The sequence below is a fragment of the Lagopus muta genome, chromosome 7, assembly GCF_023343835.1.
Source record: "Lagopus muta isolate bLagMut1 chromosome 7, bLagMut1 primary, whole genome shotgun sequence".
NCBI classification, from domain to species: domain Eukaryota; kingdom Metazoa; phylum Chordata; class Aves; order Galliformes; family Phasianidae; genus Lagopus; species Lagopus muta.
The window spans coordinates 2,437,958-2,450,624 of NC_064439.1; the positions used below are offsets into that span (position 1 = coordinate 2,437,958).

The following is a 12,667-nucleotide window of genomic DNA, read 5'->3' on the forward strand; positions in this document are numbered from 1 at the left end:
AGAGGATCCTGAAAGCATGAAGAACTGCACTTTATTTTTCCAGCACAGAGTTTGTTAGAAATCCCAAACCCATCAGAACAGGTCAGTGCAATGTAGAACATCTCTCTGGTCAGCAGCCAACCCTAAAACCTCATCTGTTGTTTGTTCTCACAAGGTAAACAAGAGCTAGTCTCTCAGAACAATCATTTAAATTACCAATCCAATAAACTTTTAATGAGATATTTCACAGATTCCATTCACAGCAAGCATAAGGGGTTTTAAACAACAAAATCATTTTTCACAGATAATTCCTCCTCACAGTACCAAAATGCACTTTGGATGTTTTTTATTACAAATACGCACACAAGAGCTTTTTCAGTCACCTGCTCAATCTCTCATCGCCCCCTTCTCACCATCCATGCCATTACCAGACTGGACACATGGGACTTATTGTAATATAAAAATAAATTGGCCTCCTATAAATTACCACAGGTTGAGAGGGTAAGTAAGCACAGAATCTGCTTGGCTCTGGGGGAGAAGAGAGGGATGCAGTGATTGCAGAAGGAACAAGAAGATTGCAGAAGGAACAAGCTGGAAGGCAGAAGGGCAGCACAAGAGAGAAAATAAAAAGCAGCAAAGCAACAATGAAGTCTTGGGTTGTTCTGAAAACTCAGAGGGACGGAAGGGTGAGAAAACCTCAGCTAGGGACGGTTTGTTTTGTGTGAGGGATACAGATCGGTCTCAGGAGAACAGGAGTGGCCAGAGAAGTGAATATGGTGAAAATCTGCCATGAACACCAGGCTAAGCAAGGTGACACTGACCCCTCCAGAGACCACAGCCGTGCTGAAGTCTTCAAGACAGTTCACATTAGGGTCCATTCACAGTCCTCCTGCTTTGTGCATTTCACATAACACCTTCACCTGGGCATTACCTTCATTTGCAACTGTGTAACTAAAACAGCACCAGGAATCTTTCCTCCTGTGTAACTGCGCAGTCAGACACAAAATCACTAAGATGCCAAGACAACAACTGTTGTTGGTTACCTCGTCAGTTACACTGTAGGATAAACATAGTAACAGATTATTCAGCCAAGGACCAGTACACCAATACAATAGTGGCTGCTGGGAGCACCCTAAAGCCCTTCATTTCTGTAAAATATCACTTTCCTTTCTGAAACAGTTGTCTGAGTGAATGAAGCATGCATGGCCAAGGTGAGCAAGGGCAGAGGAGCTCAGATGCAGGTTGCTGCTGGCTGTGCTCCCTCTGCTGGCTCTGAGGCAGGGCACAGGAAGGGGACATTTGTGAGTCTTCCCACATTTCTCATCGTGGGTGACATATTGAAAGAAGTAGAAGGTATTCTATTCCTCTTCCCGAACATAATTAGCAGGTAGAGTGCTGGGAAACAACACCCACCCAATCAGCTTAATCAGAAGTTTAATCAGAAGCTCAATGCATCAAATATTTTGCAATGAACACTTCAGCCTGAGTTCAGATAGCAACAATATAACCTACTGAAGGTAAACTCAGCATGCTCTCCAATAAAAGAACACGATACCACAGCTGGGACACCATGAACAGAAGATTTCAGTGCACACAGCAGTGAAACTCAGCCGGAGTCAAACCCAGCAGCACCTGACATCCCCTAAACAAAAGCGGGGCTGCTTCCAGCATATCCTGCCTTGTAAAGGTGTCTCCACAACGTGTAACAGCAACCTGCTGCTGGTTGGCACTCCTGCAGTTTAAGCCCATCTTGCAGAACTCAGCTAATACACCTTCATCAACACCACAGACAACAGCTGAGTCACCTTCCCAACCCTGTCACACAAAATACATTCTCAATAAGGCAAATGTGCAAGTGGTGGTTCCTCATTTACTTGCTGGCAGTTTTCGGCCACCACTCAGGTATACTTGCAGTGAGCTTCACTTTATCACCTGCTACATTTAGGCAGAGTGGTTCATTTATATTAGCCAGCCTCAGCAAAGCTATGCCAAGTTCATCTCCTCCAGCCCGGAACTTGCCAGCTGCCTTTCCTGTTTCAGTCAAGATTTCAGCACCCTCAGGAACGCTCTCCTGAGGAAGAGGAACTGAAAACCGCACAGGCACCAAACGCTTGCGAATGACACCCATGTGGTGGGTCCTGGCTGTTAGCTCCTGCCCGATGTAACAGCCTTTGGTAAAGCTGACGCCGTTCATGTAGGCCAGGTTGGATTCCAGTGGAAGGGCTACTCCGGGAGGGAGATCTTTCACACCTTCAGGAATTCCTAGGGAAAGAAAGGAAATACAGTAAGATCTCTGGCATTTGAGATTTCTGGAGTATTCTTCCTCTGTGTTATAAAGCCAAAGGTGAGAAGAAGCAATGCGAAGCCATGAGCTTGCCAGTACTCTGGTCTGGGTGTTAATACATCATTAACTATAAACACACGGGGGTAGCAAAGATTATTTTAAAATGTAATTGGAAAAACCGCACTGAAACCTAATTTTGTGAAACTTATAGCACTTCTGGTGGAAATGCAAAGCACCCAGAGCCATACAGACTCCCACACAAAGACATCAACATTTAATGTCAATGGAAAAACAAACTGTTTTCGCCTGCATCCCACGGGTAGGCTTCAATGTCAGTCAGACTTATTTCCATGCAAGCAAGATGGCCAGCTGTCCTTGCTAAAGCTAGGAGCGCTCCTTTTGTGGCCAGTGCTGGACCCAGGTTTGTGCAGTGTCACACAGAGGAGTGCTGGGACTCCTGGCAGGCAGCACACCACCGCACTGCAGCCCACTCTGACCCATTAACAGCTTGTTTTTCTGCACCAGATGGACTCAGGTCATGACCACCGTTTATTAGCAGAGGACCATCCTCTTTCAGTCTGCTAATGAATTTAATCCCCTGTCTGCATGGACACATTAAGATCAACAGCAGCTCTGCAGAGGCCTTCAGGATTGGGTTCCTTTTCAAATCAAACACACACGCCTTGGCCTCTGAGTTAACTCTGCAAATCCAGCAGTACATTTTTAGGAATGCACACTGCGGTGTTTCGTTTTCTTTCCTTAGTAACAAGGAAAACACAAACGGTGCATCATTCCAAAATAATCAGAATGACTCAAACCACTGAAGTTTCTCTCTTAGCAAATGAATAGTTCTTGATTCTGTCACAAGGCAGAGCACTGGATTACTCACATCCTCAAAGCAGCAAAACTTTCTGTAGGTATTACAAAGTTAAACACACCAATGCACACCCCTGTGGCTTTCTAACCCACTGCCTGATATCAGAGTGTGCAGTTTGATCACGAGATCCTGATAATAAATTTACTTATCCCAAATCCAACAGCAAAGTATCAAACGGGACGTGGCTTTACCTTGCTTATACCTGTGCCTGTGGTAATCCTGAATGTTTTCAACACGGCTTCCAGGGATAACCTCTGGTAGATCTGCTCCCGCCTTCACAATCAGTCTCCAGCCCATGACTTCTGCCCTGGGGTCAGGAGTTAAAACCAGAGCCCGCTCTGCACATTGTGCGAGGGAGCTGCTGATGTCCCCGGCCTGCTCCCCAGGGACGACGGCCCACAATGCGAGGTCCAGGCAAGGGCTGATGCTGACTTTCCTCCGGATCTTGTACAACTTCAGATGTTTCTGTACGGCGTCCAGCACGCTGCTGTCACACTCCAGGAGGATGTGTGGCTCTTCTTCTTGACTCTCGTGAAGCCTTAAAAAAGCAACACCTACAAAGTCAGGAAAGCCAAACCCCCAACAGAGGAAGTACAATAAAAGGAGGGAGACTTCAGCTGGATACAAAGAAAGGTTTTTCATAATAAGAGTGCTGAAGAACCGGCACAGGCTGCCCAGAGAGGCGGTGGTGCCCCATCCCTGCAGGCACCCACGGTCAGGGGACGGGGCTGTGAGCACTGATGGAGTTGTGGGTGCCTGGGACCCGACGGCCTTTAGAGATCCAACTCAAATCCCTTCCAACTCAAACGATCCCGCGCTTCAAACAGGCTTTATTATCTCAACCCTGGTCTGAATCCGGCAAATGCCAGGGGCAGCGCTCGGCACCCTGTATCACAACACTCACAGCCCCTTACAGGTTGGGTAAGCACACTGAGATCCCAAGGCCCACCCGGTGGCAGTAAGGTGGAATTACGGCCTGCCCCTCCGCCCCCGGCCCGGCAATGCTCTCGCCCAGCTCCTCCCCCCACTCTCACCTGTACACGAGGAGGTCGTACAGGCAGCGGCCCTGCACGTTGAGCGCATGCGCGTACAGCGCGCGCGGCGGCCCCGCGGGGCCCTCCCCCACCGCCACCAACCGCGTGACGTCGTTGGTGAGCAGCCCCTGCAGGAAAACGGCCGCCTCGGCGCCCCGCACGCTCAGCAGCGCCCGGCTCAGCGGGAAACAACGCCAGGCGCCGTCCCCGCTCCCACCGCGCCCCCACAGCCGCCGCAGCCCGGGCAGGCCGGCCGCCGCCCTCACCAACATGGCGGCTGGTTGTCAGGGGCGCCCGTCGGCTCCTGCCGCGTCTGCCGCCATCTTGTGTGTGTCGGCGCCACCTCGCGGCGGGGAGGAGCGCTGGGGAGCGGGGCGCGCCCTCCTCTGCCTGGCCACGCCCCTTCTGGCTGGCCGCGCCCCCACAGCGGAGCCGTGAGGGTCCGTGCGTCAGGCGGGTGGGGGCTGCCGGTGGGAGTGACAAGAGGAAAAAAATAGCGAAAATGGAAAAGAAACAGGAAGCCTTTGTTTTAATCCTGCATGCGCCTGAGTGCATCGCAGTGCTGCAGCTGGGGTCTGAGAGTGGAGCAGAATCCATCGTTCCTCTGCACTTAAGGCTCTCATTGGAGCGTTGGTGGCAGGGTGACAAAATGCAATGCTCCCGACCAAGCCCTGTCCCAAAGAGGACCTAGAATCATTCAGGTTGGAAAAGACCTCTGAGATCCCCAAGTCCAACCCCACCCCACCCCCTGACCACGTCCCTCAGTGCCACATCTCCATGGTTCTGGAACACCTCCAGGGATGTTGACCCCACCACCTCCCTGGGCAGCCTGTGCCAATGCATTATTACTCTTCCAGAGAATAAATCGTTCCTAATATCCAACCTGAACCTCCCCTGACAAACCTCGAGGCCATCCCCTCTTTTACTATCGCTGTTACCTGGGTTCAGAGACTGACTTCCACCTTGCTACCAACTGCTTTCAGGTTGTAGCCTCCTCCAAACTGAACAGTCCCGTTCCCTCAGCCGCTCCCCACTAGTCTTGTGCTGCAGACCCTTCTCTGGACATGCTCCAATGTCTTTCTCATAGTGGGGGGCCCAGAACTGAGCGCAGCACTGGAGGTGCAGCCCCACCAGAGCCAAGAACAGAGGGACATCCCCCTAAACCTCCTTGGGAACATCCAAGCAGACATATTCAAACACCTCGAAAACAGCTTAGCTTACTTTCTCCTGCCTTTCTTTGGGGTGCACAAGCTGTCATCTGCAAACTCTCATGAGCTACAGTTGTTCAACTCTTGCCCTGTGCCTTAAATGCTCCACTGCCCTGGGCAGCCTCTTCCAGGGGAAGAACCTTTCTCTCATCCCCACCAGACCCTCCCCTGACAACTCCACGTGGGATGCAGAGGTCAGTGCCACAGCAGCACTGCGCTAAGTTCAGTCACCAAAGCATGCTTCACTTTGACGTCAACCCAGCACCCAACAGCAAGGATGAATTCCCCCTCTTTCCCAGAACTTGCTTGTTTAAGGACACCTTGTTAATTAGCAGGTTTTTTTATTTGGTTTCTGTAGCACTGAGGCACTCCTGGCTGTCCACCTTCCCCATGGACTCCAAGCAGAGTCCCTTATTCTCTGCTTCTTGGTAGGAGCCAATGGAATCCTGGAGATACTGCAACTGCCAGAGGAATGGAGAGAAATGCACCCAGAGGCTTGCAGAAGCCTCTTTGGACAGTGGTGGTGAGTGAATGTACCTAATGTGTGTGCATGGCAGGAGCAGGAACTGAGGTGTTTAAGAAAACCCAGCTGTTAAGAACCGTGGAGATGTGGCACTGGGGAACAGGGGTAGTGGGAGTGGTGGGGATGGGTTGCTGTTGGACTTGGGGATCTCAGAGGTCTTTTCCAACCTGAATGATCCTGGTTTTTTGTGATTCTCTTGCAGGGCAGGTCTTCTCAAAGGCCTCTCCCATCGTTTACTCTGCTGCAGCCGTAACTTCTCCCGGACTCAGCAAAGTTTTTTCACTTTTCGGAGCACAGGCTTTCCTAGGCAGCTTCAGCTCCATGCCTGAAGGAACTGCAGGCAGTGATTCATCAGAGAGACAACACATCCCAAACAACCAGAAGGTCAACTACTTCTTAAGGCAAAAATATTTTGCAGTGATTTATAGCTGTATGTGGGAAAATAGAGGTCTTATATGGCTAAAGCAGGCAAACAATAGATGGGGAAGAATTTCTTCTCATCAACACTCGTCTTCCTTCTCACGGAAACATCACACACTTTGCATTCTGTAACAAAATGTAAGTTTTATTCTGTTTTATTAGTAATGGACGTGGAATAGCCGGTTGAAGAGTCGGGCTAATGTTTCATTCTCTTTTGACCAATGCTTAACCTAACTACAGTCCAGATGGAACATTTACACTGAGAAATACTTAGAGAGATTCAACCTCATACTCAAAAATTTTCTAGTACAAATACAGTTAGTACATAAAAAATGAACAAAAAAAAAATATCCCAGAAACTTCATAACAGCACAGACTGGTTATGGCCTTGAGTTAAGTTCAAGTATTTTCCAGTGGAATGCAATGCAAGCAACAAGGTAATCTGGCTTTTACGTGGGACATTCCTGGCCCTGAATGGTAAGAACAGAAACGCAAGGGCGGGCACTTTATCCAGCAAAGCTTAGTGAGGGAATCAACATTTATGATTAGTTCAGCTACAGAGCTAAACCCGTCTGGAGCGTGAACTGAATGACTAACCTGCAGAAAAGAAAGCAAAGCATTAGTTGTAATACTGGCATTTCTTCCATGGCCGATGCTGCCCGTCGTCTGCTTGAAATTCCTCAAGCCTCCGGTTTGGTTTGTGGCGGGGCTTTTGCTTGTGGTTACACATATTTTGCCTTCCTATCCTTTTCCTGCCCTAACAGACACAGTAAAGACGGGATTTCCCTTCCTGCTCTGGAAGGGGTCACTGCTGCGGAGACGTCGGTGCCTTGGTGGTGGAGGTGACTCAGTGGAGCACACAACATCCTAAGAGCTCCGGAGGGCAAGCAGTGGAGGAAAGGGGGAAGTGAGCAATTTGGTATATCTAATTATAATAATAAGCCTCCATATTTATAGGGCTATCTGACTCATGCTGGTGGCTGGAGGAACAGGGGCGGCTCCTTCTTGGTATAGAGGAGCGTATGGGAGCTTGGCAGCCCACCACAAGATCCTGGCATTAAGCAGTCCTGCCAGCAGTGTGCCCTTTTGCTTCAATCCCTGTCAAAAAGCTTGGAAAAAGAAGAAAGAAAAAAAAAAGGGAAAGTGAGATCAGCCCTCATTTGCAAAGCATTTTATACAAGGAAGTTTTCAAGCCCTACAGATGAGCAGGGCTGGCTGGGAGGACGGCAGAGTGAGCAGTTACCCTGCCTGATGAGGAGCTGGTATTGAACACCCAAGTGTCTGCCCCGGCTCCAGTGCTCATCAATACTGCAATTATTGACTCCCACTATGGAAAACAGCGTGTGCGTATTAAATGTGCTGGTGACACCAGCCTGGAGGAGGCTGCAAATCTGCTGCAGGACTGCCTGATCATCCCTCTTGGCGTGCTGGATCCATGGCACGGAAATGACAGGCTGGTGAAAGTAGGGTTGCTTGGCTTACAGCAGAGCTAACGGAGATAAGACAGTCTTCAATCACCCCAAATCTTCAGGGGAATAAGCCCTGGGCTGTCTGTACCTTCACGACAGCACTGCCAGCAGCACCCAGTCTCCCTGCATTGCCCGATTGGGTGGGTGCCCATATGTAGGCCAAGGAGCAGCGTGGGCAGATATGTTTGTCCTACCACTGTGCTGTGAACCTCTGATGAACCGTGCTCAGAACCTCATAGTTCTGAGCCTCTGATGGAAAATTCACATTACAAAACATCCCTGCACGCGATGTGTGTGTGCTGCTGCAGACCAGTGCTGCTGCACGATGCGCTGAGCCTCCTGTGGGATGCAGCTGCCTGTATCCAAAGAGAACAACTCCAGCAGCAAGAGCAGGCAGCGCTCCAGGCAGTGCCTCCTGCAGGATCGGGAACAAGCCTGGAGCTGTCTCCAGACTGTTACCCAAAGCCATACCGAATATTTGCAGTTGGATACCTCAGAGAACATTTCTTTGCACCTTTTAAAACCTACTGTTTGCTACCAGCACTGTTCTCCAGGGGCATTGCACAGCTTTCGTGCTGGCTGGGGAGAGCAGATGCCCTCAAGGCTTCAGAGACTGATCTCAGGGTCATGAGTAAGAGCCCATCAAGAAGTAACATGAAAGGAATAGTGGCATGAGGGCTTGTATGCTGGCGTGGCTGTAAGGGAGCAGCTCAGCACAGGAATGATGCTGTATTCTGTAAGGATTTAATTCTTCCTTGTAAAGTTTGATCTGGAAGGCTCTGCCTACTTTGCCTCCATGGTGGTGAATCACCACAGGCATCTCAAGAACGCCTCAGCTCCAGGATGAAACCACCCACCAAAGCACATCCAGCACCAGCAGGAGCCTTGGAGCTCCTGCAACTGCAAGGAGACTGCCTTAAAACCAAGCAAAGGCAACAAAATCTCTCCACAAAACAGAGGCAGACTTCTTGCTGCTGCCCTGGGTCCTGTCCACCAGGTCTTCTGCTGAGCCCCCTAGCAAGTGTATGGAAACCTGCCCGTTTCCCACTGACACTCCTTCTGGATCCAACAAGATTTCCCAGGGAAAGTGGAAGGCTGTAAAATTACCAGAGGGTTGATATCACATTTATATATATATCTCTATGTATCTATATGCACACACACATGTTCATGTGTCCATATATATGCTGACATGTGCACACACACGCATCGTATACGCGCTATGCATAGGTCTGCTGTCTGCCACTATGTATAACAGTTCGGTTAAACAGAAAAACAAACCTGCCAACACTGATCTTCCCATCTTTACTCAAATTTAGCACGTGAAGAAGTCGACACCCTTTATGACTTTGTTTTCCTGGTTGCAAAAAGGCACTTTCTGATGATGTGAAGCAGCAGTTTGTTAAAAACACTGTAACTGCAGTGATTCCATCTGTAGCAAGCGCTACGCAGGCACCAGTACGAGCAGCAGTGTCACTGCCAACTCACACTGCGGAGTGTTTGGCCGTGTTTGCTTTTTGTTTCAGCACACAATGAAAGATGAAATCCATCAGTGCTGTGCTATGCATGCACCTCTGCTGCCTTCGCTTGCAGTGCTGCCTGCTGTGCACTGAAAAATTCCGGTGAGACGTTAGCTGGGAGCGTGCCGTGAAAGTTCATCGACGTATCAGTCACTTTCCTTTCTAATCAAGGGATCGGAAATTAATTTTGATTAAGGATATTTAGTAATTAAAGGCCGTCTGACTGCAGCACTGTGTGTGGGAGCTGCTCCCTGCTTCCATCACAGCAGGCTGTCCAGCCTCGGCGGGATGCAGCGGTCGCTGTCGCTCACTGGAGGTTCCCGGCTGGAGGACGTGTTGGAAAGAGGAAGGAAATGTCTTTTGTTAATGCACCGGAAGACAGTACTAAATTGGTCTGAAATTCCTTTTCTCTCTTGACTTCCACAGAAAAAATGCATCTGTGCCCTGTGAAATAAACTCGAGACATACTGAAAAACAGAACCCCAAATAAAACCCCACTTAACGCTGCCCTCTCTGCTGGCAGACAGGCTATATCCACACAGACGTCTTTCCATCCTTACTGCTGGAGCTGCCTTTCTCCAAGGACGCCTTGGGCTTAGCGCTTTGCTTCTCCTGGGCCGTGTTGGCCCTATTTTGCTCTACCACCGTGCCACCCGAGGCAGGGCTGCTGGTCCGGGAGGGCTGCGCGTTGCCCTGGCTGCTGCCATAGCTCTGAAACGCTATGTCCAGCTGCTCCTGGGCCACTCGCAGGTGTTTGTGGAGGGTGGACAAGTCCGCTGGGATGTTCTCATCCGGGCTGGTGCACTGCTGCTCCTGCGCAACGTTAGCCAGGTTCTGCTCGTGAGCCATCAGGCTGTTGGGGATCTTGGTGGACTTCTCCGATTTCACCACCAGGTTGTACTCGGGGGGGCAGGAGATGTTCTTGGGGTAGGCGTAGTTGTAGGGGGGCTGCCTGAAGCTGTTGATTTTCCGGTTGCGGATGGCATCTCGGATGGTCCCGAAGCCCAGATGGAACATCTCACACATGTTCAGCAGCAAGCACAGACAGCTCACCACGTACATCACCAGCAAAAAGATTGTCTTCTCAGTTGGCCGGGACACAAAGCAGTCCACCGTGTGAGGACAAGGCAGTCTGTTGCAGACAAAATAAGCTTCTACCTCAAAACCGTAGAGCAAATACTGCCCTATCAAAAAACAAACTTCAAACGAAGCTCTGGTAAGCAGCTGGAAGACGTAGATTTTCATCAGTCCTTCCTGCTGGATTCGCCTCCTCCCATCGTGCTTTTGCTGCTCTTTGCTCTTGGGCTTGGCTTTGGCTTTCTCATTTTCTGCTGCGTCGTCGGAGATCATGGGCTCCTCTTCATCCGCCTCCATCGCGTCCTCCATGTTGCGCACCGCCTGCCAGTTCAAAGCAAACTGCTTCTTCTTCTTGAAGCCCTTGAACTTCTTCTCCTCCTCCGCTGACCGGGCGATCCGGTGGATGGCGTAGCCCAGGTACATGACTGAAGGTGTGGATATCATGATGATCTGGAAGACCCAAAACCGAACGTGTGACAGCGGGGCGAAGGCATCGTAACAGACGTTGTCGCAGCCGGGCTGCTTGGTGTTGCAAGTGAACTTGCTTTGCTCATCAGAGTAGATGGATTCTCCACCGACCGCCGTCAGGACGATGCGGAAGACGATGAGCACGGTGAGCCAGACCTTCCCCACGAAGGTGGAGTGGTTGTGGATCTCTTCTAGCAGGCGGGTGAGAAAGCTCCAGCTCATGTTGGTCATAAGGGCTACTCAGTTATAACCTGCAGGAAGAAGGGGCAAAAAAAACCCACACAGCTGTAAGTTAACATCCCATCAACACATTTTGTTGCCCTGTTTCAGGATGGGAAGTCCTTGGGTAACTGATAATGAATACAATACAACATGGCAGCCACCTAGGCACACAGAAGGGTGCTCAACTTGTGATAGCTGCTTGCTCACATGCCGTGGGCTCAGGCATCTGGGCTGAATGCAGAAGCAGGGGATGCTGAAATGTCTTTCATTAGTGAACCTAGAAAAATGCAAAGAATCAAAAAAAGAATGGGAATATTTATATTTACAGACTGACGTCCCTTTTAAGTCCCTCTTGAAAAACAAATGCTTAAATCAAATGCAGACTGTTTTATAAATAAACCTTCCAAAGCTTTCAGAGAAAACCATGCATTTATTAGAAGACCTGGACAGCTGGAGAGGAAGTGGAACCATTTTGTGCTCAGCTTGCCTTGCAGTGGGGTCTCACCCTGAGCTCCCTGGCACCATTGGAGCGCCTCAGCCCTCCAGGCATCATTAAAGACAGGTGGTAATTGTACGGAGGGGTGAGAGCGATGGGGAAAGCACCCGAACACGAAGGGCACCATGCTGGGGGACGACGACCCCTCACCCTCGAGCAGCAGAGAACGGGCTCATCCTTTCTGCAAACCTGCATCCCTCCTCTGCACCAGGCTCGTAACCTTCATTGAGAGCCCAACCTACAGCAAGCCTACCCATATCCCTGTGCTGCCCCACAGCCCTTTCATTTACAGAGGTAAAAGTCAAGGAGGACGAATCATGCCACAAGACACGAGTCCAGTCCTGGCTCAGCTTTGCAGCACTTTTACATGGAGACACCAAATCACACCCCAAGGTTTGCACTGGAGGCTTTGACCGTGTGGATTGGGCCTGGAGTGCGAACAACCACGAGCAACAGCAAAGGAGCAAGAAATGCAAGATGATTTGCTCTGTTCTCCACATTTTGCTTTCCTGGAATGTCATTTTGTTCCTGCTGCTTCTTAGGATGGGCGCCAAGCAGCTCTGGTTTGCTCAGCACCCGCCTTGCTGCAGCCCTGGGAAGCAATGATGTGGCCCAAGGCTTAAGATGCAGCGAAATTCTTCCACTGTCGAGGGCTCCCGAGAGCCAGCAGATGGAATTTTCTAACCCTGCTATTTCTAGATCAAACAAATCCTCTGCGAACCCAAACTTCCGAGTCTTCACACACCAGAGGGGGACTGTGGGAGCACTCTGCAGATGGTGCTGAGGAATGTTCCTGTCCTGCAGCTGGGGAAACTGAGGCAAGGAGTAAGGAAGCAGCACAGCCCAGCTGGGAGAGGAGGTGAGAAGGTCTCCTCTCTCCCCTCAAGTTACCTGCTGAAGTTCTCCACGCTACAGGAACCAGGATCCCCATCTCCTGCCTCAGAAATAATGCCTTGGACCCAACAGTCAGTAAAGAAATACTGCTGCAGACAAAGTGGTTCAACCACAGAATAATGTGGAAAGTGATCCCCACAGCGCTATTCTTTATTTATTGGAGAACTCTGGTTTAGCATTGCGTTTTTTAATTTTA

At 50.1% G+C, this 12,667-nt stretch overlaps 2 protein-coding genes and 1 long non-coding RNA gene across 8 annotated transcripts in view; 1 reads left to right on the plus strand and 2 right to left on the minus strand.

The window, feature by feature from the left end:
- Positions 1-1,415: 1,415 nt before the first annotated feature.
- IBA57 (iron-sulfur cluster assembly factor IBA57) lies at positions 1,416-4,524 on the minus strand. 3 transcript variants are annotated; one of them, XM_048951644.1, is made up of 3 exons: positions 4,175-4,524; positions 3,332-3,678; positions 1,416-2,241 (listed from the first exon to the last, which is right to left on the minus strand). In XM_048951644.1, the coding sequence occupies exons 1-3, from the start codon at positions 4,444-4,446 to the stop codon at positions 1,850-1,852; spliced, it is 1,011 nt and encodes a 336-aa protein (XP_048807601.1). In that variant the 5' UTR covers positions 4,447-4,524; the 3' UTR covers positions 1,416-1,849. The 3 variants fall into 3 exon arrangements, with proteins under 3 accessions (XP_048807601.1, XP_048807602.1, XP_048807603.1); XM_048951645.1 differs by having other exon boundaries at positions 4,441-4,522; XM_048951646.1 differs by lacking the exon at positions 4,175-4,524 and adding an exon at positions 4,055-4,074.
- Positions 4,525-5,571: 1,047 nt separating this feature from the next.
- Positions 5,572-7,469, plus strand: LOC125696227 (uncharacterized). Its single transcript, XR_007378231.1, has 2 exons — positions 5,572-5,905; positions 6,108-7,469. It is a non-coding gene; the product is annotated as an uncharacterized LOC125696227 (long non-coding RNA).
- Positions 6,138-12,667, minus strand: part of GJC2 (gap junction protein gamma 2) — a 31,888-nt gene continuing 25,358 nt past the window's right edge. For all 4 annotated transcript variants that reach the window (XM_048951637.1, XM_048951639.1, XM_048951640.1 and 1 more), the window contains one exon: positions 6,138-11,110. In XM_048951637.1, coding sequence (XP_048807594.1) covers positions 9,843-11,090 — 1,248 coding nt within the window. In that variant the 5' untranslated portion in view covers positions 11,091-11,110 and the 3' untranslated portion in view covers positions 6,138-9,842. The remainder of the gene's footprint in view (positions 11,111-12,667) is intronic.

Bases quoted from the DNA above. Each gene is read 5' to 3' on its own strand.
- IBA57 (XM_048951644.1), bottom strand. From the start codon at position 4,446: ATGTTGGTGAGGGCGGCGGCCGGCCTGCCCGGGCTGCGGCGGCTGTGG. The intron at 3,679-4,174 runs GTGAGAGTGGGG...TGCTTTTTTAAG, and splicing joins TACGACCTCCTCGTGTACAG to GCTTCACGAGAGTCAAGAAG. The intron at 2,242-3,331 runs GTAAAGCCACGT...TTCTTTCCCTAG, and splicing joins CAGGCACAGGTATAAGCAAG to GAATTCCTGAAGGTGTGAAA.